This window comes from Nilaparvata lugens, chromosome 11 (assembly GCF_014356525.2).
Source record: "Nilaparvata lugens isolate BPH chromosome 11, ASM1435652v1, whole genome shotgun sequence".
NCBI classification, from domain to species: Eukaryota; Metazoa; Arthropoda; class Insecta; order Hemiptera; family Delphacidae; genus Nilaparvata; species Nilaparvata lugens.
This window is the reverse complement of record NC_052514.1, coordinates 34,337,417-34,363,724: the sequence shown is the minus strand read 5'-3', so window position 1 is coordinate 34,363,724 and position 26,308 is coordinate 34,337,417. Positions and strand designations below refer to the sequence as shown.

The following is a 26,308-nucleotide window of genomic DNA, read 5'->3' as shown; positions in this document are numbered from 1 at the left end:
TACCCTCTTTATTTATGGTTTGATATTGTAACATTCACTGGATTGAAAAAGATGAGCAAAACAATAATTTCCTTATTGGAATTTTATTTTATCCAATTTCTATATTATTACTACTGTAATATTACATTTTTCTTCTCACATTTGAATCGAATCTTCAATTCGAGATCTATGGAACTTTATAGTAAATGTCAGAGTTATCAATAGACGGACAAACTTTTTGACGGAGAATTTATTATCGTAAATGTTTGTTGCATTGTTCCATGGTGTCACCGAGGCAGGGTTAACAAAATAACAGAATAAATGGTTTATTTAAATCGAGATATATATAAAAATTTAAAATAACATTTTCAAAATAAAGTTTTATTGAGAACAGATGTAGAATGTGAATTCTAAACTTATAAGTTATAATTTTTTGATGACGTGTCTGTGGAGATCGATATTGAACAGGGCGTTGGTTTCGTGACTTTCAACTTTGCTTTTCCTGTTCAGCCCTTTCTTCTCTTCTGAAAACATGGTTGGCTACAAATGTTGTCGTGGAGTTTTGCTCTAAATCATTTTCGTTTATTAATGTTTTAGATTGAGTTTTATATAAATTTTTATATAAAATTTAGCTATTTTAAATTTGTGCAAAATTAGCTATTAGTGTAGTAAAGCCAATAGCCACTGTGTTTCAACTGTAAACTAGATAAGTATTTTAGTTCGTAGTTACTTGAAATAATTAGGCTTGTAAGTTATTGTTCTTTGTATATTTCTGTGTTTTGCCAAAATTTCATCTGAAGATTATAAGTTAATTTGCTCTGAAAACTGGATTTCTCATTCATAGGCAATAGATCCATTCACAGTTTATCAAGAATCTATTTTATTGGAGCCGACAACTGTCCTTGGTTTGATAGGTGTTAAATGCTATTCCAACCGTTTAAGGAAAAATTGGTAGCACGGCAAATGTTACCCCTGTGGTGGGACAGAATTACAAAATAAATATGTCCCAAATGGTACACCATGAAATCCCTGGTTATAGAAATTATTAGTAGATAGATATCTTGATAGGTTATGAATGGTTTGTTGCTGAGTGGGAAGTCGGTTCAAGAGAGATCAAGTTTTAATGAATCAGTGCATATTACAAAATGGCAAACATTAGAAATGATCTGAATCTTATAGCATTCTTAACACAAAAGTTTGATGAGCAAAATGCTAAATTTGATAAGCAAAATGCTAAGTTAGACCAAATGTTTAAAAATCAAAATGCTAGGTTTGATGATATGAAGCAAGAATGTACTAGCATTAGACTAGAGCAGGTTAGTATAAACCTTCTATTGAAAAATGCAAATGAAACAGTGAAAGATAATCATGAAGATGAAAACAAATTGAAGCAGGATGATAGTAGTGTTAAGTTACAAGATCAACTCATTCAAGTTTCTGACAATGTAGGCCTAGTTACTGTTGTTGAAAAAGTCAACCATAGTGAGACAGTAGAATTGAGTAAAGAAGTAGGTAGGGAGTTGTCTTCATTGAAAGTCAACTATCAAGAAAGTACTATTGCTACATTGAAGGTTAGGAAAACAGTAAACAAATCGAATGTTTCTATGGATCAGATTACTACATCGAAAGTTAGGAAAACAGTAAATAAAATGAATGATTACATGAGACAGGTTTCTGTGGAGGTTAGGAACAATGTAAACAAAATGAATGTTGCTTTGAGTCAAGTTGATGAGTTCAACTTTCAACTGAGAATTGAAAAGGTGTATGCAATGCATTCTCAAGTGAACATGACTGACTTTTGTGAGCAAAATGGCTTTGTTAAAACAAAATGAACCCATGAATAATATCATGCTATTGAAGAAAACAAAACGCAAAGTTCCCATTGATGTATTAGTATTCAAAGGTTGTTTCAAGTTGCTTATTTACAAGATGATGACAATGAATCACATGATGAAAGGGTATTCCCCAACACACAATGATTAGGAATCCTGTGTTATGCCGGGATTCAGAATAGCATAATCGCTACACAGTGTATGGTAAGAGTCCATAATTGTGTCTTTTTTCTTTCCTATAGCCTATTTTTCTTGGCCCTTGATCTTTTCAAATTTCAATTCTTTCCTGTCTTTGTGTAATATTCAGTAAATTTCTTCTATGATACATATCTTAACCAATCTTGTCCATAGTCATTTAAATTTGTATTTTTTCTGAAATAATTTTGGAAGTTAAAATAGTAGCTTATTTTCCTAATCTTTAAATTGTTGATAAAACTTAACTTTTCCAAAATCTATCCATTGTTGTGTAAAGAATTGTGTGCTTGTGATATATTTTTTCATCATGTATCACTTATGTGAAGTGTATCAATTTTGTGTGTGTTGTTTTAGGGAATTTATTTACCCAGTTTTCTTTTTCTCTTGTTTGTATTTTTTAGGGAACTTATTCACCCAGTATTCATCTTGATCATCTTTGTATTATAATCTTGAAATGTTTGTACTTATTATACAGTCTTTAAATTTTAAATTATTTTAAAAAATAATTGGTTTAATTTAAAACGTTGTGTTATATTATCAATTGAAATGAGTTAAAGGCTAAAATTTTTCTAAAGTGTTTTGTAATTGATATTTTTTTTCAAATTTTAAAACTGTTTGTTCTATAAATTTTGATATGATTGATTATCGTTTGAAATGGATGCTGGAGTGTATGTAGAATTTTTAGTGGGGTTTGTTGATTAGAATTTTGCTGGTATGTGATTGTTTTTTGAGATGGAAACCCATTATTGCCTAAAGAAGGAATAACAGAGGTTATGACTTAGAGAGGCAGTAATGAGATAATATTTTTTGTGTTGATTAATAATGTTGATTGCCATAGATGCAAAATGATGATTACTTATGAATATTGTTTGCCTTTGAAGCAAAATATTATTGATGTTTTGAATGGTTTCTTGTTTAATGATTGATAGTAAAGTTTTGTCATGAAATGTAGTTTGTGTTTAGAACATTGAAAAGTCGAAATAAACTATAGTATCCACAAACGATGATTAATAATATTAAATAATTTGCTTTTTATACAATTTTTGAACAAAATTAAAACTAAATAATTTTGAAACCCTGAATGATAAATCATAAATGTGAAATGAACTTGCTATAAATGCTATAAATGAAATGTTATACTAAATGATAATGAAATGCAGATATATTATGAAATGATTGTGAATAGAAGACCAAATGTCTGAAATTATTGAAATATGTATTGAAATTAAATTTTTTGTTGTGATAATCTGATGTTTTTTACAATTTTGATAATGATACAGGGTGTTATGAAATTATATTTCTATTTTGAAGAATGGATTAAATTTTGATATTTGAACAGTGAATAAATGAATGATTTTTTTTTTAAATTTATCATTGATATGTCCATATTTCACAATTTATGTATTGCTGACTGTATAATAAGATGTTAACAAATTTCAATTTCATATATATTTAAAATTAATTTTATGTGTATTAGATTGTATGGATAGCCTAATCAAGTTTTTCTTCTTAGTTTATAAGCATTTTAAGACAACAGGTACAGCACAGACATTAACATTGAAATAGTTATCATGTGAATCTCGAAATCAGTAACAAGTGAACGCCATGAAGAGTGTTAAGAACATTTGGGTGATTTTCAAACTAGTGTGACATAACTACGCCAATATCTACGCCTAAATCTACGCTGCGGCCTACACCAATAACTACGCCAATGTCAACATCAATATCAACACCAATAACTACGCCAAAATCTACGCCGATGCCTGTGCTGATGCCAACAACAAAAATCAAAGCCAATATCTGCGCCAATGCTGATGCCAAAATCTGCGCCAATGCTGATGCCAACAACAAAAATCAATGCCGATGCCTGCGCCAATGCCAATAGCTACGCCAATGCCAAAATCTGCGCCAATGCCAATGCCAACAACAAAAATCAATGCCAATAGCTACGCCGATGCCTGTGCTGATGTCAATACCTGCGCCGAAGCCAATATCTGCGCCAATGCTGATGCCAAAATCTGCGCCAATGCTGATGCCAACAACAAAAATCAAAGCCAAAATCTGCGCCAATGCTGATGCCAACAACAAAAATCAATGCCAATGCCTGCGCCAATGCCAATAGCTACGCCAATGCCAAAATCTGCGCCAATGCCAACAACAAAAATCAATGCCAATAGCTATGCCAATGCCTGCGCCAATGCTGATGCCAACACCAAAATCAACGCCGATGCCTGCGCCGGAGCCAATATCTATGCCAAAGCCGACACCAAAGAATACGCCAATAGCAATGCCAATGCTTATTGCTGACTCTGTATCTCAACCTTCAACACTACTGCATTACCTGGAGGTAATTGCCATCCATGTTCACATTCACAACTTTGAATTCAGAAGAACAGTCACAGTATCATGAAAGAATTGATTCAAAAAATCCTCTCCTAAATTATTCCTGTATGCAGAACTCTAAACCTTGAAAGCTGAAAATATCAAAAAATCAAACCTTACCTAAATTAATCCTCACCTAAATTAATCCTGTATGCAGCGTCTATCTCTTTTCCAAAAAACGAATTACATTGTCATTTCAAGCCTGAAATGTACATTGTATAATTACAAATATGATACAAAATTTATGTGACTCTGTATTGAATTTGGAATGCAGCCGTCTACTACAAGCATGAGGCAATGCCAACTGAGATGTCACCTGTATCGAGTTTGGAATGCAGCCGTCTACTACAAACATGAAGCAATGCTAATTGAGATGTCACCTGTATCGAGTTTGGTATGCAGCAGTCGACTACAAGTATCAGCCCAACACTACGTGCATCCAGATCAGCCCAACACTTAACGTCATCACATTGGAGTCACACTTAACTGAAAATCATACTGAGTGCCTTAACGGACTGTTTTCCAAAATGTGCATCAATAAAATCAACCGCGTCAATAGTGAAAGAAATGAACATTTTTTGATTTATTGAAATTTTATGTGAAAATTAAATGTAACAATTCATCAATTCATTTAAAAAAAAATAATAATAATAATAAATTTTTCATTCAACATACTAAATTTTTTTTATGCAATAAAAATTAAATTTTTCTATCTATTAAATTTATGTGCAATTTCAAAAAAAAACTATTCTTTACATATTAAACTTTCTGTTGAGATATTTTTCTTTAAATTATAAAGCTAAATCAAAAGTAATATTGATATTCTATATTTTGAGATATTGTTTGGAAACATATAACAAACGCTATTGATGAATTTTTATAATAATTTTCAATATTTTTGGATGACATGTATTGTTTTTTTTTCTAGAAAAAATTGTTACTGTTCTCAAATTTAAATTTCAACAATTTTCATTAGGGTCAATGTAAATTTTTTCTTTGAATTTTCAAACAGTAAAATTTTTTTATGTCAAGAGGGGGGTATTTGTAATATTACATTTTTCTTCTCACATTTGAATCGAATCTTCAATTTGAGATCTATGGAACTTTATAGTAAATGACAGAGTTATCAATAGACGGACAAACTTTTTGACGGAGAATTTATTATCGTAAATGTTTGTTGCATTGTTCCATGGTGTCACCGAGGCAGGGTTAACAAAATAACAGAATAAATGGTTTATTTAAATCGAGATATATATAAAAATTTAAAATAACATTTTCAAAATAAAGTTTTATTGAGAACAGATGTAGAATGTGAATTCTAAACTTATAAGTTATAATTTTTTGATGACGTGTCTGTGGAGATCGATATTGAACAGGGCGTTGGTTTCGTGACTTTCAACTTTGCTTTTCCTGTTCAGCCCTTTCTTCTCTTCTGAAAACATGGTTGGCTACAAATGTTGTCGTGGAGTTTTGCTCTAAATCATTTTCGTTTATTAATGTTTTAGATTGAGTTTTATATAAATTTTTGTGCAAAATTAGCTATTAGTGTAGTAAAGCCAATAGCCACTGTGTTTCAACTGTAAACTAGATAAGTATTTTAGTTCGTAGTTACTTGAAATAATTAGGCTTGTAAGTTATTGTTCTTTGTATATTTCTGTGTTTTGCCAAAATTTCATCTGAAGATTATAAGTTAATTTGCTCTGAAAACTGGATTTCTCATTCATAGGCAATAGATCCATTCACAGTTTATCAAGAATCTATTTTATTGGAGCCGACAACTGTCCTTGGTTTGATAGGTGTTAAATGCTATTCCAACCGTTTAAGGAAAAATTGGTAGCACGGCACTACATGGTTTGATATTGTAACCACCACTGAATTGAAAAAAATGAACAAATGCTCAACTTCTCCTCATTGGAATTTTCTTTCATCCAATTTCTCTATTCTAATTGTATAGTTTGATATTGTAACCTCAACTGAATTGAAAAGATGAGCAAATAATTTCCTTATTGGAATTCTATTTCATCCAATTCCTCCATTCTCAATCTATGGTTTGATACTGTAACCTCCACAATTTTCTTGAATATTGTGTTTCAAATTTTGATATTATAACCTTCACTGAATTGACAAAAATCCAGAGTAAATTCTCCTCACAGAGACTGTTAGGAAAGTATTATAGTTGAAACTGGTTCTCACATATTATTCTTGAAATTGATCCCCTACTGAATTCATATTGATTTTGAAAGCACATTCACCTCACAGAAACTGTTTAAAATATACTTGAAACTGCAGAAAATATTGTTTTAAACTGTTGAAGATACAGTTGAAACTGCTATAAATATGGTTGAAACCTTCAAAAATCTAGTGTTCAAACTATTGGCCATACAGTGAAACTGCTGAAAATATACCAAATATATATATTTGATGAATAATATTATTGAAAATATAGGTAGTTAAAAATGCTGAAAACACAGTTGAAACTGCTGAAAAAACAGTTGAAACTGCTAAAAATATTGTTTTAAACTGTTGAAGATACAGTTGAAACTGCAGTAAATATGGTTGAAACCTTTGAAAATATAGTGTTTAAACTATTGACCATACAGTGAAACTGCTAAAAATATAAATATACCAAATACATAATATTGAATGAATAATATTATTGAAAATATAGTTAAAAATGCTGAAAATACAGTTGAAACTGCTGAGAATATTGCTTATAACTGTTGAAGATACAGTTGAAACTGCTGTAAATATGGTTGAAACCTTTGAAAATATAGTGTTTTAACTATTGACCATACAGTGAAACTGCTGAAAATATATCAGATACATAATATTGAATGAATAATATTATTGAAAATATAGTTTAAAATGCTAAAAATACAGTAGAAACTGCTAAAAATTCAGTTGAATCTGCTGGAAATATTGTTCAAACTAGTTCTCACCCTTTATTCTTGAAAGTAGGCCCCGTATCGTCCGAAGATCCCCCAGGAGATAGAGGTGGAAGTGGCGGGGTGACCGATGATATACTCTCGCTGAGTGTAGAGTTGGCAATGCTGTGATTGTGGTGAAGTTTCGGGTCCAAGATGTGACGTAGCTCGTTCTCGACCATGTCTACCCACTGGGATTCGCCTGCACCTGTAATTATTTGAGGAATATTATGACATTCAAAAGATTTAATCAATTTTTTTAATACCTCTTCACATATTAATGTTGTAATATGAGATACTATTGCCGTTTGTGTTGTAGATAGTTCTCTACCATGTCAACCCACTGGGATCCACCCGCACCTGTTATGATTTGATTAGATTGGAGTTCTTTATTTATGTATGCTGTAATTAATATTCTGGCAAACTAAGTTTGAATAATTATTACATCAATGAAAATTGAATGCAATCGGTAATGTAATACCTATTGTAATTTAACTACATAAATCGGCGGTGTTTGAACAAATAATCGTCGACTCTCTGAGAAGGATATAAAAAATATCCTTCTCATACTAACACGACCGAAGTGTGTTAGTTGATTAGAAGCTGGTTTGTAGTTTGTAGTCAAAAAGTCAAAAAGCTGGTTTGTAGTCAAAAAAACTATAAGCTTCCAACATACTAACACTTCCAATTCATGGAAGACAAGCAGGTAACCCGTGCTCCGCAAGGGTCTATTTTAAAACTTGACAAACTAAAAACTTGACCTAATAATATCTTGGAAAATTGAAAACAGGTCTATACCATCCTCGGTTAATTGGAAATCTTTTTGCAAAATATTTCAAGTTAATCAGTATAGTAGTTCAGACGTGATGATGCGTCAAACATAATTTTCCTATCCCGTACGTGTATGAGCCAGTTATTTACTTTATTATAGTATTGATTAGGAGTTTAGAGAGATTCAATTAATTCAACTAGATTAACTTCAGACTTAGACTTCAATAGATTACTTCTTTACAGATTGTCTATATTTTGAGATACTGTTGCTTGCGTTTAAGCCTCATTTGAAACTTCTCTCTATGTTTCTATAATGTAGCAAGATGAGACTGCAGCATATAAATAGGCATAATTTATTATAATGTGGAATTTCTTCATTGTTAAAATTCATACCTATCTATAAATTCCTCTACTTTTATATTGGATGATACTCGAATCATTTGATTTTTGAGTAAGAAACAACAATCTCAACCCCCAAACTGTTTTCTTGATAAAATTTGTTGAATGAGAGAATTGATATTGTGACATTTTTCCATAATTTATTAAAAAAAACACATTTTTATTTTGTCACATCTGAAAAATAATAGTACAGAAATTGCAGTACTGTATTAATGTGGATGTGACAAAATAGATCTGTGTTTTCCCAAACTTTTCATTTCCCATATTTTGATGAGAAAAGAGTTCATCTTGTCGATTGCAACTATTCGCATATTTAAAGACGAGCATATTTTGATATTTATTTCATTCATTTATTAAACAATGATATAAACATCTGAACAATGATCATGAAATAACTTGGGTGATGAATATTTTAACATGCTGCCCCAAAATTTAAAGTCCATAGAGAAGTTAACGATTTTTAGAGCTGAGCTGAAGAAATAAATATCTGACAGGATTGTCCTTATATTCATTTCAATATTTTTCCAGATTTCATTGAGTTGAATTTTTATTGACTATTTTTGTGTGTTTTGTTCTCTTATTATATATGACATTATTCGATATATCTTTATATTTGTTGAATTAAAATATTTTAATTTAATTGGAATACATTTGGCTAGTTTGCATTTACCACCATTATCATCAATATTGTAATCACTAACTAGAGGTGTGTATCCTTGAAATGCACTACTAAACTGCATTCTCCGAATAAATTGATAAATTAATTTATTTATTTATTTACAATGCAAATGACACTAATGTAATAACATTGAAAGATAAAATAATAAGGTAGTCATTGTGCCATTTTTCTTCCAAATTTATAGGTGACAAAGTCCAAGATAAGATTAGAGTTTCACTTGTACAATTTTTATAAAATTTTAGTCCAAAATAAACATTAAAACTATTAATTTTGAATTTAGATGGCTTAAATTGATGAATAATTTCGAAATATTCCACTCAATTACCGTACCACTTGTAACGAATAATATTGAGTTATTTAAGAAAATTTGTTAATTATTTATAATTATTTTATATTATTTTAAATGTTTAATGTTGAATGTATGAGGAAAATATGTATAATAAATTAATAATTTCACTCACCAGGATGAGGTAATGGCTCAGGACTGGTATCCACGTTCCGTTCCGTTTTCGCTTTCCCGCTACTGTAAACCGTACTTCCCCGCCCCGAATCCGACTGCATACCCCCTCTCAGCTTCTCGTAATCCGAACCGGCCCCCTTCGAGAATCCGACATCATCGTCGTCATCATTATGATGATGTCGATCATTCTCTTCTCCCTCTGAAGCCGCTTTGTTATCCTTGACTCCACTATGTACATCACTAGCATCCAAACGATCACTAGACAAAAACATACTTCCCCGTCGATGGGGTGCTTTAAACCCCCCGAAAGTGGGTGGTTTTGGGGCGCGGAACTCCGATTGGGAGCCCCCGTTCTGGTTGGCGATGTTACGGGGGGTTTCCAGGGGGGTACGGGATACATACACCCCCAAACTTTGAGCTTTGTCCTCCTGTTGTACTACACGATCCCTAGGGGTTTGGTAATTTTCTCCAGCAGCCCTACTTGTTCCAGAGGTTTGATAGCTATCCCCAGCCACCCTAGACCCTGCTGGAGTCTGGAAATTATCACCTGTTCTAGTACCCCCTTGATAGATATTCTCTCCAGAGGTCCTATTTTGTCCTTGATAGTTCTCTGTCCTGGAAGGCCCTTGATAGTTTTCTCTACTTGCTCCAGAGTTTTGATAGTTGTCTGCAGCTGTCCTAGATCCTGCTGGAGTCTGGAAGTTCTCTCCAGCACCTGCTCTACCTTGATAGATATTTTCTCCAGTCCCCCTCTGATAATTCTCTCCAGCAGTCCTGGTTGGTCCCGCTGGAGTCTGGTAGTTTTCTCCAGGATTCCTGGGTGTTTGAAAGTTTTCTCCAGGATTCCTGGGTGTTTGATAGTTGTCTCCAGCCGCTCGTGACATGCCAGGAGTTCCAGGAGTTTGGTAGTTGTTGTAGTTGCTCTGGTGGTAGCTGGATCTGTGATTTTCTGTGACTTGTGATCTGTGATTCTGTTGGGGTTGTCTGTTCGGAAGCACTTCTTATCACATCGGCTTCTGCCATTCTCCGGGCATTTTCAATTTCCACCAGGCTTTTCCGGTTGCCTGGCACTCCGTAGCCTCCTGGAAAATATACATTTTCATTAATCATAGATATAATAATTCAAATTATAAATAAAAATATTAATCTGAAGCCGATATTAATATAATATTAATATTAAGCCGAAACATGTTGTGCTAAAATGATTTAAAAGGGTTCCCAGATTAATATTCCTATTGATATTAAAAGTAGTCTTGAAGAAAACAGTAGCTGCATCCACTAGCTGTCACACAGAGATCACTACTTATCAACATAATTCTAAATAAAAATATCCGATTTCCTACTGAACGACTCTACACCGAATTTCCTGTTCTTGACATAAGACAAATCTACATTACAACTCTTCTTATTTTTATCAAATCGTACAGAACAGAAATTTTTACACAGCTAAACCATAACTACCCCACTTACATAACTACCTCATAACATATGCTGAATTTTGGATTTAATACACCTAGAGCTACCTCTACATCGGTCGATAACAACCCATTTCGTATTGCTCACCTACTTCATCGCAATCTTCCAATCACAATAAAAGAGGCTGAGGAATGCAGTGTTGCTAACTACAAAAAGAAGATGGTTGCTTGGTATTGTTTGGGAGGCATTAGAAGCCCTCATAAACTCGCTTTATGAATGTAGATTCTGATTCAAACTCTGTTAACTCTGGTACTGTGATGCAGCACTCTGAACATTATAATAAGTAATTTAAAAACTTTAGGAGATAGGTACTCCAACATAATACTAAGTCTTTAATATAAGAAACCCACGACATCATGCTCTGTTTATTAAAAAAAATCTATTAATAATTTATATTTATTTTTCTTTATATAACATATTTCCAATATTGTAATAGTCAAGTGAGAATAATATTAAGGTAGAATTCTGCAGAATTTTTTATTTTACAGTTATTATAGATAGGAATTCTTCCCCCACACACGGACCAATAGTCTATTGGGGAATATTTATTTCCTGAAAATATTTATTATTGGATTGTAATGTAAATGTTTTATTGATGTATTTTTTTGATGGAAATAAATTGAATTGAATTGAAAAATTGGAAAAAATAGTTATTTGTGCAACTAGTGCGCAAAGTGACAGTTTGCTGCACCGAAAGACACGTTTACGCCCGAGCCGTAGGCGAGGGCCGAATGGTTTCTTGAGTGCAGCAGAGGAACAAATGTTTTTCTGTGTAATTTTATTATCAATAAAAACCTTAATTTATTCAAAATTGAATAATAATAATTGAATTATAATGATTAGTGATTCAATTGAAAATTTATGTGACTGCTTGAAGGGGGTTTATGTTATGTAAGCATTGAAATGACTATAATCAAGGCACATAATGACAAGGCAACGCTGTTCTCCCCTGCCATTATAACGTGGGCCTCACTATGAGTATTACCAACTTAATTTTGATTTTCCTGCTCTGGTGCTCCATATAACCATAGAGAAACAATAGCATTAGTAGATATCCCATGATATAGGGCGTTTATGTCGCAACTTTTACTGTTATCCCAAGCCGATTACTGTAGATTATTGTAGATTTTTACTGTTTTGTTGAGGTACGAGTGTATGAACGGCACATTATGAGAGACTATCAGTATCACACAGCTTTACAGGAAAGAATTACATGAACTATCGGCTTGGGATAACAGTAAACGTTGCGACATAAACGCCCTATACCATGGGATATCTACTTACGCTATTGTTTCTCTATGATATAACCTACTAACTATTTTGCGTTGTCATGCTGCAAATCTGGAGTACGCAAAGTACTCACTTTGCGCACTAGTGCGGAAAAGTGATTCTTTGCGGCCTGCAATCAGTGCAGAAATGGTCACTTTTCAAGGTATCTGTAGGAAAAGACAATTATAGAATAGTTGTATGAGAGTGAAAAGCATAATATTCTCGACAATATATATTGCCATAAGAAACACTGATGTACATGATCGAAATTATTAAAAATAAGATTCTTGATGAAAATAAATAGCTGTTGCCAAAGGAATAACTTCCTTTAAGCCTCCTTTTGAGGCTTGGACGACATCTAGACGGTAGCCAAATTCATCGCAGACTGTTCGCAAGATGTCTTCTCGGAGTGTAGCTACTGCATCAGTTATCCTGGTTTTTAGCACCTCAATATCAAATGCTAAGGGAGAAACATGAACACTATCTTCAACGTTGTTCCTCCCTTAGCATTTTGATATTGAGGAGCTGAAAACTAGGATAACTGATGCAGTAGCTACAGTCCAAGAAGACATCTTGCGAACAGTCTGGGATGAATTTGGCTACCGTCTAGATGTCGTCCGAGCCTCAAAAGGAGGGCACATATTACACTTATAATACATCATCATAGACTCGATACTTCTGTGAGTAATCTGATGTAAGATTGGTTTGTGGGCACCATTTTTGAAAATAAATATAACTATTTTAAACTGGGTCATTTTTTTGAAACACCCGGAATTCCATAACTTTCTCAACCTTCAAATAATTTGAAAAACAAACTTTGTAACCTTATATTCCAAAACATACCTTCATTAGGATAATAAGCAGGCTGCGGGGTTCTTCCATAGACCTCGTTAGGCCTAATACTTCCACCGTCCGAGGGTGTAGCACCCCCTGGAACCCCCTGGGGTGCGCCCCTCCTACTGGCCCCTGGGGTCCTCTGTTCCGCTATCACTTGCTCTCTCGTCATATGCTCTCCTCCTCCTCCTCGACTCCTAGGAGTTTCCATTTCGATGACAGAATGCCTGGAGCCGGTGTGATGTTGGGACAACCTCTGGTTGTTGCTGGAGCCTCCGGCTGGAGTCTCCAGGAACCCTCCGTCATCGGCTGCCTCTCTCTCGCGACGCTCTCTCTCTAGCTGCAGTCTGATCTCTTGGTTGCGTCTCATAAGCTGGAATTATTCATTCATATTTTTATTCATTCTCATCTACAGGAATTGATACAACAGGTTTCCCCCTATTTGTCTCCTTGTTACATGAAATAATGCTAACACCCAATAATCACAGAATTCAATTCTTGAAATTAACAAATCAGATAAAAATTGACTTCAAAGATGAATAGATAAATAGTCTTAATAGATGGATATATGAACTTTAGATGATAATAAGGTTGATTAATGGAAATGAATTACTGATCAATCCATATTATAGAAATTAAGAAGAAATTAATTCAAATCGAAGCTTAATTGTATAAGGAGATATATGAGAGAGTTATCATCCATCACAAGCAGAGCTTTTAGCATACAATTTGAAGGAAAAAATATCTATCACGCATGAGATGATCTAAAGTTTCTGGTGTGAAACAATCGTTAGGCTAGGCGCACACCAGTTAGTCAAGACAAGACATAATCAGACACGTTTAGTCACAATACTTCACATAGTTGCTTATGAAGACATGTCTAATTCCAATGAATAATCAGTGTGTGTTGCGTCATAAGCTGCAATATGAAGTATTGTGACTAAACGTGTTAGTCAATATGTCTAAGGTATGTGAGGTATCTTTATCCTATGATTTTACAAAAATCGATATGATTCACTTCTGAAGACTTAGGCTAGGTGCACACAAGTTAGTCAAGACAATAAGAGACATGATCAGTCACAATACTTCACATAGTTGCTTATGACGCAACTCGCACTGGTTAGTCATTGAAATTAGACATGTCTTCATAAGCAACTATGTGAAGTAATGTGACTGAACGTGTCTGATCATGTCTTGTCCTGTCTTGACTAACTTGTGTGCACCTAGCCTAAGTCTTCAGAAGTGAATCATATCCATCTTTGTGAAACCATAGGATAAAGATACCTTCAAATTATTTGTCTCTGGTAAAATGTAGCTCAGTAGAATGATTTTGTATTTACCGTTGGGAAGATTAGTTTGTGATGATGAGTCGAGAGTCATCTATAGCATAGCCTTGTGTATCATTTTTATAATATGGATTATTTCTCTACTATGAATGCTTGTAAAATATTGACAATTACTCATCCAGTATTAAGTTTCGATTAACATTTCACATGAAGCAATTTATTGTGATAGGAAACGGTGAAGTGAACATTGTAGGGAGATCAGTGATAACACAACTGAAAGATCAACACTCCAATTTAGAATCAAAATTAGAAAGAGAGAAGGAATAAGACGTTGATGTTGTCGATACCACTATATTTGTGGAAATGTAGTGGCATTGACGAACATCAACGACTTATTCTTTCAATATTATGGAGAAACATCTCAAACCATACAATCAAATTATAGAAAGAGAGAAGGAGAAAGCGAGGAAGGAAGTAGAAGAAAGATATGAAGTTTTATTTATTTTCTTATTTTTAATTTTTACAAAGTAGCACCAGAGAAATCTCCTATAATCTCTATTCTCTATTGTCATTTACATCAGAGCCAGATTTGAGTATACTTCGCGATGAGTTCTCCACCATCTTCTCAATCGTACATCCTACCAGATAGCCCACCAGCACACCAACGCATCCTCAACTACTGGCAGCGGAAAGCCTATTATTAGCAGATAATCTGCTATTATTAATTCTGTGGTAGCACTGATTGGGAGAGAAAAACTAAGGATACTCCTTGTACCATTTTTCTCCCAAATTTAGATAACATTTTAAAAGTCCGAGTTAGGGTTATGGTTTCACTTTTCTAAAATTTAGTCCATTTTCACTAAAAAAAAACAATGAAAACTAAGAATTTTACATTTTGATGGTTAAAAACAGAATAAAAAACAAAAATATCACACTCAAATCATCATTAATTGGAACATTTTTGCGTAATTAAATTAAGTTAAGTTAAAAGGAGAGAAAAATATTTAAAAAAATACATCTGAATGGATATATTCAGAGAATAGAAGGTATAGAGAGCGAATTCAGAGGTGAATTCAAAGACAATAATTAGGAGTATTACTGTTATTCAATCAAACAATAACTCACATCACTAGAATTATTGGCATGACTCATAGCCGCCCGACTCTGCTGTTGAGAACTGGCCAAATAAACGCCATGTTGCCTCAGCTGGCTCTGAGGACTGAGGCTATCTTCACCACCTCCTCCGTTGGGTTGGTGCTGAGGCGTGCCCTGAGGCATGCCCTGAGGTGTGCCCTGTGGCGTGCCCTTGTTGAACCGACTTGAGATCATGTCCTTGATGGTGTGATAGGTCCTTGATGGGAAAGCTTTGGTGCCACTTTCCTCAGGGGTCGAATGTAGAGGGGTTTTAGGAACGGCCCCCGTTGATGACATTGTGCCTGGTGAGATACTGTGAAAAAAATAGAAAAAAACGGGTTAATTCGATGTGTTGAGATGGAATTGTCTCCTTGTTCTCTTATAATAATCAACTTATTCACTTTTTGACAATATGAGCAAACATTTATTTGTAATCTCTTTTCTGTTTAGTGCTACTTGTAATATAAATAGGAATAAAAATCTCAGTATAGTACCCTTTTTCGAATTATTTTATCACAACATGCTTCAACATTCATGAAAATTGAAACATGTTCCGTCATATCTTGTGATAAAGTAATTGAAAAAAATTACTTTCAATGTTATTACATTAGTGTCATTTGCATTGTAAATAAATGAATAAAATAAATAAAAAAGGGTACTGAGAGTTTTATTTCTATTTATTTGTTACTACAGGTAACTATTTTAAAAACAAGGTTTATTGTTTATATTTTAACAATTTCTATTTTAACATATTCTATTTTATATTTTGTTTAAATTTCATTCAATATTTCAACCGTATAATCTATAGGCCTACTATAAATAAGGGGAAAACTGGCTTATACACGTACGGGATAGGAAAATTATGTTTGACGCATCATCAAGTCTGAACTACTGGACTGATTAACTTGAAAATTTGCACATAGATCCTTAATTAACCAGGGATGGTTATAGGCTTATTTTCAATTCTTTGAGATCCCATTACGTCAAGTTTTCAGTTTCCAGTTTGTCAAGTTTTAAAATAGACCCTTGTTATTTAAGTAAATCTTGAAACTTACTTTTAAAACTTGACAAACTGAAAACTTGACTTTATGAAATCTTGAAGAATTAAAAATAGGCCTATAACCATCCTCGGTTAATTAAGAATTTCAAATTTATGCAAATTTTCAAGTTAATCAGTTGAGTAGTTCAGACGTGATGATGCGTTGGACATAATTTTCTTATCCCGTACGTGTATAAGCACTACTGTACCTCCGTAAACAAAGCCATAGTGCATTCATGAGACGTCAGCACAGGTAGGGTTCCTGCACCAATAAAAACACTGGCTGATATAGATTAGCTAAATTCAATGAATTTTTATTGGTGTAGGAGTCCTACCTATGCTGACGTCACACGAATGCGCTACGGCTTTGTTTACGGACGTAGTGGTATAAGCCAGTCCTCTCCTTTATTATAGAATAGATTAGGGTTCAAGATCAAATCGACTGTTATGTGAGTCCCATTTGAAGTTGAAATAGGAGAGATAATGGAACAACATCGATTAGTTCTTGTTCTCTTTAATAATAAAGTTATTAACTTTTTCACAATATAAGCAACATTTTTTTTGTGTAGTCGAGAAGTTAATTATTATTGATATTGTGGTAATTATTCATATTGAATAAAAAAGACTATAACCGAAACCGGTCTTTCTAAGTATCAATAAATCTGTGGTTTTTTGACAATTTCCTAGTCTAAGTATCAATAAATGTGTGGTTTTTGACAATTTCTTAGTCTTTTTCATTCAACATTTTATTTGTTATCAGGGTAAAACGTTAAATCGACTGTTATATGAGCTTCATTTGAAGTTGAAATATAGAGAGAATAGAACCACATCGATTAGTTCTTGTTCTGTTATAATATTAAATTATTCATATTTTAAAAATTATGAGCACAATTTATTTGTAATCAGGGTTTATTCAAAATTAATCGACTGTTATATGAGCTGCATTCGAAGTTGGAAAAGGAGAGAGAATAGAACAACATAGATTAATTCTTGTTCTCTTATAATAATTAACTTATTCACTTTTTGACAATATGAGTAACATTCAATTTGTTATCAGGGTTTAACGTTAAACCAACTGTTATATGAGCACCATTTGAAGTTGGAACAGGAGAGAGAATGGGACAACTCTTAAAATATATATTTTATATACAACATTTTTAGTATAATGTATATTTGGACTATATGGTACATTTTGTGATCTTTATTCCAGTGTTTGCATAACCTATAACCATTTGGACTATTATCATCAAAATTAGGGAGAGAAACAGTTCAGTCATTTGGGGTAACTTTGTACCACCTCGGTGAAAACGAGAAAATCACTTATATTAAATACTACATGAAAGTCCTTCATTCATCTACTTCTTTATAGCACTCCTCATACCTTCTAACAGCTTCCTGATCTATGCTCAACATCTTGAATCTTCCCATTTGTCGTCTGCAGACGAATTTACATCTAGCTGAACGTGCTGTTCCAAACAGTCATCATTTTCAATTTCAAATGGCAAGCAGGTGTTATTATTTGTAATATTCACTTTATTTTTTGTTTGTTACTAATAACCATTTTTTACACTCATGCATCAATTATTAAACTGTCTTTTTTCGTTTCCAAGCAATTGAAATAATTAAATATATCTATATATAAAATCCATGCCTTGGTACAAAGTAACCCCAAATGCAAGTATAACTTTGTACCACTACTTTGATTGAAATTAATAAAGTAATATTGCTCTGTTGTGATTAAAAGTAGCTTTAATGAGTAGATATCATATTTTTCTTCCAGAAACATTACAATAAAAGTAATTAATGATCAATTGGTCCTTATTCTGTTGTAAAAATTCGGAAAAGTGGTACAAATTTACCCCAATTGACTGGGTTTATCCTGTTGATTCTCTCCCAATCATTAATTTGATATTGTGATTTTGGAATGTTATAAATGAATAAATAAACTTCGATTTGTTAACAATTAAAATTTAATTTGAGTTGAGAGTAGATTCCATTGTTCTTACCTCGAATATCCATTCATATGATCCTGCGGCCTGATTGGAGAAGGCTCCGACATTTGGCTTGAGTCGAGCAACGTCATTGGCTGAGCCTGGAACAGATATTTTTTACTTTGAGTATTGATTGATAGTCATACTTATATTGATTAGTTCGATATTGATTGACAATCATACATACATTGATAATCACATGAATTTGGAAGATGGTATGAATTTGAACATGAAAATCCAATCTACTGTTATTATACTCTTGAATTGGCTCCAAATATATCAATTTTTTAAATATTTTTCAATTTATTAATGCATTTTTAATACTGTAATGATCATTTGTTTCATCTTTCTGATAAACCCAGATACAAAATTCTTAGTATAATGTATAATATCGGGGCACCGAGCTTCGCTCGTTATTTTTATTTATTGATAAACAGAACACAATTCTCTGAAATGATCGTGTTCATATTTCACAGCTGGCTATATGTCATCTTATGAATTTCGGGGATGCGATATTTTGATTTTCCACAGAATCACTCGCTCACTTTTTACTATCCACAGACGACGAAAGTCTCAGCTGTTGAAAGGATGAATTATCCTTTTAATGTCGTTCAGCGAGTATTCCCGAGGATGAGACCTAGTGCAATCGAATTTTTATATCATAAACCTACTATGTTCTAAATTTCGTGAAAATCGTTAGACCCGTTTTCGAGATCCGTTGAACATAAATAACCATATATAAATACAGAAATTGCTCGCTCAATATAATAGGATTTGGACTGTAAATTTGTGTGATCTTCATAAAAGTGTTTTAACAGCCTCATTTGGACTATTTTAATCAAAATTTAGTCTTGGGTTTATCCTGTTGATTCATTCCCAATCATTAATTTGATATTGTGATTGTGGAATGTAATAAATAAATACATAGATAATATGTATTGTGAATATCCTCTTGTTATTTTATCGCTTGAAACTGAATTGATGGCAGTGATAATTCCTCATTTTCTTTTGACGTTGGAGGAAGCAGCATTTATAAAAAAAAATATTTTTCTCTTGTTTGAAAAAACATGTAGAATTGTAAAACCATGTGTGAAATCAAGACAATTGAAATCTTATTATATTGAAGCTGCAAATGACAAATAATTCACGGCTGATTGTCTCGGAGAATCTATTGTAATTCTTCAGAGATTTCAAGCTGGAATTAAATTTAATCGAGAATGAATTGAGTTAAAATGAGTTATTTTACTTCAGGCCTACCTTGTAAACTTGGTGAACAGGCATTGTCTCTTGAGAAGCATTACCTTGCATTGTAGGGTCACACTATAAAAAATATATCAGAATTAATTTAATTATAACGGGATGAAGAAGATAAACATGCAGGTATAAAAAATATTTTTGGAATATTCAAATGCTTCAATTTATTGTGAAACTAAACACATAGAACACATGAACTATGGAACACATAGATAAGGCACGGTACTCTAGTGAGGTCCACGTTATAATGGCAGTGGAGAAAGATAGGAGAACAACGTTGCCGATCCTCTCTCTTGTTAATGCCTTCTATGAACGATAGCTGATGCAGGTTTATTGATGTAATATTCACGGTTCATTCTCGTAAAATAATCAATTATAATTATAAGCAAGAAATTATATTTTCCAATAATTTCATCATGAATTATTTTGTAAATTGATTATTAATTCTACATTGTTGAAAGACGATCTGGAAACAAAGCGTCTTAGATAAAATTCTTAGAATCAATTTTGGAATTTCTCAACTTACCCTATTTTTGTCTTCAGTCCAGGCTAGTTGTTTGTTGGGGGCATCAGGTGCTATCACAGCAGCTTTCGAGCGTTTTCTGTACTCGTTCAGAATTGGAATTTTCGAGTTTTTATCACCACTAGTTAGGATGACTTCACGTTCAATCTGTTCAAAAGTAAAATAGAATTCAAATATTTTGTTTTTCAAATTTACTAAAAATACAAGGTCATTCGGTATTGCGAATGAATTTTACGTGATAGAAAAAATGTGGATGATTTTTCAATAACTTTGTTGTACCATAGAGAAACAATAGCTTAAGTCGATATCCCATGGTATAGGGCGTTTATGTCGCAACTTTTACTGTTATCTCAAGCCGATTACTGTCGATTATTGTCGATTTTTACTGTTTTGACCGGGTAAGAGTGTATGAATGGCACAATATGAGAGACTACCAGCGTCACACACAGCTTCACGGGAAAGAACTACGTGGACTATAGGCTTGAGATAACAGTAAAAGTTGCGCGACATAAACGCCCTATACCATGGGATATCTACTTACGCTATTGTTTCTCTATGGTTCTATTCTCGACAATGTGTATCTTTGTAAATATTTGAGAAACATATTTCAATTTTCAATTTTTCAGTTTCAATCTTACTTTATTCACGTATCGTACAATTTTAACAACACAATTACAATTATAAAATGAATAAAGTGAAAGTTTGATTCTGTTTTTGATTTTTCAATGCATTTTAGTGATATTTTTGTAGCGTGAATCGAGAGCTACCAAGTCTATCATTCTTTAGAGAGGTACACGTTATAATGACAGTGGAGAACAATGTTGCCGATCCTCTGTCTTGTCAATGCCTTCTATAGACGGTAGCTGATACAGGTTTATTGATGTTATATTAACTGTTCATTCTCGTTTGAAATAATCAATCATATTTTATTAAGCAATTATATTATATTGTTTAATAATTCATAATGAATTTCCATAATAAAGATGAAATATGGGGCGAGTCATCTGATATTTGCCACCTGTGATTAACAACCTCTTTTCAACTTGCATTAGTTTGTTTATCAATTGTATCAGTTTATCTAACATTTTCTCAGTTCAATTTTGTCATCTCTACAATAATAATGATCTAATCATTCATCCAGTTTTATTTTACCTATTTTATCATAAGAAATCCACAAACCAAATTTCCTATAAATATTTTGTTGATTAATTATTAATTCTACATTGTTAAAAGACGATCTGGCAACAGAGCAAAGCGAGGAGGAGATAGCGCTATCTGCTTTGTTGAGTGATAGACAAGGATAGCAATACCATTGCTGATCAAACACTGCCATTGTTACAGATGATATTTATTATTATAATATGATTTCAATAAATTAGTTACCAGAACGCTAATAACAGTTTAGTCTTGAATGTATTAAAAATAAAGATGGTTGGTTGATATCACGGTATACAGAAGAAGACGGTAGATGTCAGGCGCATGTTTGTGCTGAATTTCCGGTTCCGCTGACGTCATTTTATATACAATCATCTGGTTTTAACTAATAAGTTTCATAAAATTGCCAATAGGTGTTAAAAACCTCGGTTGGTGGCGATGACGTAATCTAGCTGGCTGGCCACTGCGCACACATTTCATGACCCTACCGTTTTCATCTAAATACCGTGGTTGATATGAAGAGTATTATTTATTCAATATCTAACAGCCATTATAACGTGGACCTCACTTTTAATATGATGTATTCAAGAGAACTTCTGATCAGATTTATAAGGTGTTATCAACTGAAGTCTTTTCATTTCGTACAATTGATTTTCCAATTGTGACTACTAAAGAATGACGTCACTATACAATCATGTATCAAAAATAGCCTACTCAAATTGACTCTTCGTCATACGTCATTTTACAAGGGAAACCCCAGATCACTCAACAGCTCTTCAGATATGAAACATGGAAAAAAATAGTCTACAGAAAACAAGATGGCGGAAAAACAATCATGATTGTTCTGGAAGTCAGCGTTTATATTTGGTGAGAATTTTCACAGGCCTGTTATGACTGACGGAGTAATTTCATCTTTCTTCACGTTTGAGATAAGAATAATGATTCATGCTGTGTATATTGTTGTAGCCCACTGTGAAAGCTCTAAATATTCTCATTCTCGAGATGATTAACTGAATGGAGAGTAAGTTATAGCTTGCTTTTCAGTAGCAGATATTTGACATTTATGTACGTTTACAGAGATGAATGGTGTAACTTTCATTTTTCCGGGGAAAGAATTAGTAGTATTGTCTCATTCATAATTATTGCTCTAATGTTTTGATTCATGTTATTATCATCAGAATGCAACCAAATAAAAGTTAATATGTATTTTTTTTTTATTTGAACAAATCACAACTAGTTTCAACTAATTTTCATTTTAGACTTATTTTTTAACTCAACCAATAATGTTATTATAAGCTTTCAGGGCTTTTGTTCATCTATTCCTCTCAACTTTTCATGATATAGATTAAATTTTTCGAAAGGTCTTCCAATATAGTAATAAGAAATATCGGGGACCGAGCTTCGCTCTGGAGTACAAAATCATAAAAAATGTATTAAGAAATAATAAATTATAATAATATTCATAGTTCATACAGAAATGTTCTATCTAATCACAGTGAATTGACAGTAATTCCCAGAGGAATGCAAAAATTTCCCTCACAAAGATCCAGTTGCACAAAAGCCGGTTAGATTTTAATCCTTATTAACTTCACGTGAACAAATCAGAGAAGACAATTTCAAAAAGATCGATCTACTGGAATTAATCAGGATTGACAATAACCCGGTTTTTTGCAACCGGGACTAAGTACCTGATTGAATGATCACAAAAGTTCAACAGCTGAGACATAATTTTGACACAGTCCACCACACATGAACTCGCTCACTCACTTCCATCACCAACAGACGAAGAAATAATTATCATCAGCTGTTTTTCCAAGGATGATTAATAATATTATTCTTTTAATGTCCTTCAGCGAGTTTTCCAAGGGATAAGAACAAGTTCAATCGAATCTTTATATCAAAAACCTACTATGTTATGAATTCCGTGAGAATCGTTATAGCCCTTTTCGAGATCCGGTGAAATACAAACATATAAACATCTAAACATCATAACATAAAACCAGAAGTTGCTCGTTTAATAGTATAGGAAAAGCTAATTTGAGATTTATTAGTGATTGACGATGTTTCACGTATAGTATTAAAAGTAGGCTACAGTATAAGGTATTTTTTAAAGTATAGATTTGCAAAATCAATATAACTCCAATATTATCCGTATCGCACTTAAAAGAAAGTTAGCAAGATTTCCGCATATTTTTTTAATATTTTTAAAAAGCATCAACACTCCTTCAGCAATGTTTAATTTATAAAGTATTCAACCGGTTTTGAAAGAAGTGGATAATACTATATTATTAAATGGAGGTTTTCCTAAATTTTCCGATTTTCTGTGTGAACTCTAATTATCCAAATATTGGATTAACAAAAGTTCCCAATTGTAGAGTTCTATTGAACAATGATTTCCACTAATAGAACAAGAGTTCTGATCAAATCAAATCGAAAACAATGGGATGTTGCCAAAAATATCACCAACTTATTGTAAAATTACAAACATGTTTCAACACCAATGGTAACATCTTCAGTGTGAAAATTCAAAACTTTGGAAAGTTTTCAATAAATTGGTGATATTTTTGACAACATCCTGTGTTTTCATTATGTATAGATATCACAACATCTCACCAGAAACAGTATCTGAAGTCAAATCAAATTCTTTCTCGATACTCTCAAAAATCTACATAATATTATCATCACATTTCTTTGGTCTTCATCTATTTTCATATATCTTTTCCCTATCATTAATCTTTTTTCAATCATTTTTGAACAAGATCTACTCACAGGAAACTTGCTGGAATGTGTGTGTAAATTGCTGTGATGTGGAGGTAGGGAGGTATCTATGGCAGCTCCTGGGATAGGGGGTTGCTGGTAGGGTGTGGCGACTCCGGCTTGAGGGTGCAGAGGGTAGGGAGGCATCCTGTAGGGTGGTGGAGGGGTGGAGGTTGCTGCCTCCGGGGGTGGTGACGTCACTACCAGCACCCGCTTCGGGGGTGGTACTGGCTTGTAAGCGCCGCCTCCGCTGTTTGAAGCGTTATCTGCCTCTCCTGTTAACAGAAAATAAGAAAAATTTAAATGATTTTCAATAAATTAGATTCAATGGATTTCTTGGCGTAAATTACATTCTGTATTTATTTACTTGGAAATACAATTGAAAATCATATAGTCATGACTTTGAGCAGGGCTCTCTAACCTACGGACCGCGGGCCACATCCGGCCCGCGGATTGATTTTGTCCGGCCCGCCGAGAGTTATTGCTACAGATTTCAAAAATATATAAATATTCATACACATTTTTGACAACAACTGTGAGTTCAGTACTCTTCTCTTACTAGCCACTCCATTTCTTAATAAGTATAAAAAAATTAGCTGTAAACAAGCAGCGATCAACCATTGCAAGATATAGCAAATGGTCTGCACGGACTGTACATCACTCCCAGAAAACTACTCTAAAAACATAAAAAAATGCTGAAGCTATGTTTTCTCTTTTTGGATCTACCTACAATTTAGTGTGAGCAAACATTTTCAAAACTGAAGTTTGCTAAATCCAAATACAGATCTTCCTTGTCAGATGAACATTTGAAAACAATTTTAATGATCGGAACCACAAAGTTTGATCCTAAATGGGCGGACATTTCAAGTGGAAAAGAAATGCAATCTTCTCACTAAAAATAAGTATTCTCTTTTAGCTTGGTAACTTTCTGTAAATTCGTGTATTGTCAAGTTGTCTTATTACAATTAAAAAAGTTATCATCATTTTGTTTAACTTGCTAAATTATGCATTGTCAAGTTTTCTTATGACCTTTTACACTCAATATATTGCACTTTGTATTGAAATGAAATGAATTGGTTTTGTTTCTTCATGTGTTTTAATTAAACCTACTTAAAACTCCTCATATTATTTTAATGGAAATATAATAATTTTACACCCCCCAAATCTCCCGTCGTGTGTGTCCCCACAAGTCGAATTCCACGTACATCCTTGTTATTGGCCCTCTAAGCCTCCCAAGAATTAACAATGTGGCCCTTGGATAAAAAAGGTTGGAGACCCCTGACTAAGAGTGCGCCAAGCTTTTATACAATTACGGATCTTCACAGTAGCTATAATACACAGCATTCAAGTGAAAATTCATAGACAAAATGCAATTGTGTACGTTCAGACGAAATCCTGAGGCTAACACAGGAATATATTTTGATATTCAATACATGATATTTAATGTCATATTTTCGGTCTCCAGTCCGACTAAGTCCAGCCCCAAGTTCGCGAATATGGAGTTCGTGTATTCCCTGAATTTTTGTGGACACTTTTGAAATCTAGAAGTTTTGGAAGATAGAGTAGTGAAGATTATGAGAGTACATTAGGTTCTGTCCGTTCAAATTGATCTGTTCTTGGGCCTAGTGAAACATAAATTGTCAAATTGAAGACTTGGAACATAAATCAAATTTTTCAGAGTTCATTATGAAGATGAACCACAAACGTTTTTGATGGCTTGAGCTAAATTCATGATAGAGTAATTGAGCTGTAGATTTTGTAAAATCGCGGAATTTTACTGTAGAGTTACGTAGTAATGAATCCGAACTTAGGATTTACATTGTGTTATTTCAAACTCATAAAACCTTGATCTTCGTATAAAAGATCCATTTTTAGTCTCAAGAAAACAAATTTGAAACTTTTAGGAGCACTTCGATTGACGGATCACTTTCAAGGTGAGAAGATATTATACATAAATTCAAAATCAGTC

General features: G+C 33.2%; 1 protein-coding gene across 1 annotated transcript in view; it reads right to left on the bottom strand.

Moving 5' to 3' along the window:
- The window catches only part of LOC111052122, a 39,859-nt gene extending 15,245 nt beyond the window's left edge, over window positions 1-24,614 (bottom strand). Inside the window, 9 exon segments of the mRNA XM_039438287.1 lie at window positions 7,328-7,520; window positions 9,623-10,379; window positions 10,381-10,703; window positions 13,210-13,573; window positions 15,612-15,933; window positions 18,666-18,751; window positions 19,908-19,970; window positions 20,431-20,574; window positions 24,352-24,614. Coding sequence (XP_039294221.1) covers window positions 7,328-7,520; window positions 9,623-10,379; window positions 10,381-10,703; window positions 13,210-13,573; window positions 15,612-15,933; window positions 18,666-18,751; window positions 19,908-19,970; window positions 20,431-20,574; window positions 24,352-24,486 — 2,387 coding nt within the window. The 5' untranslated portion in view covers window positions 24,487-24,614.
- Between the last annotated feature and the right edge of the window lie 1,694 nt (window positions 24,615-26,308).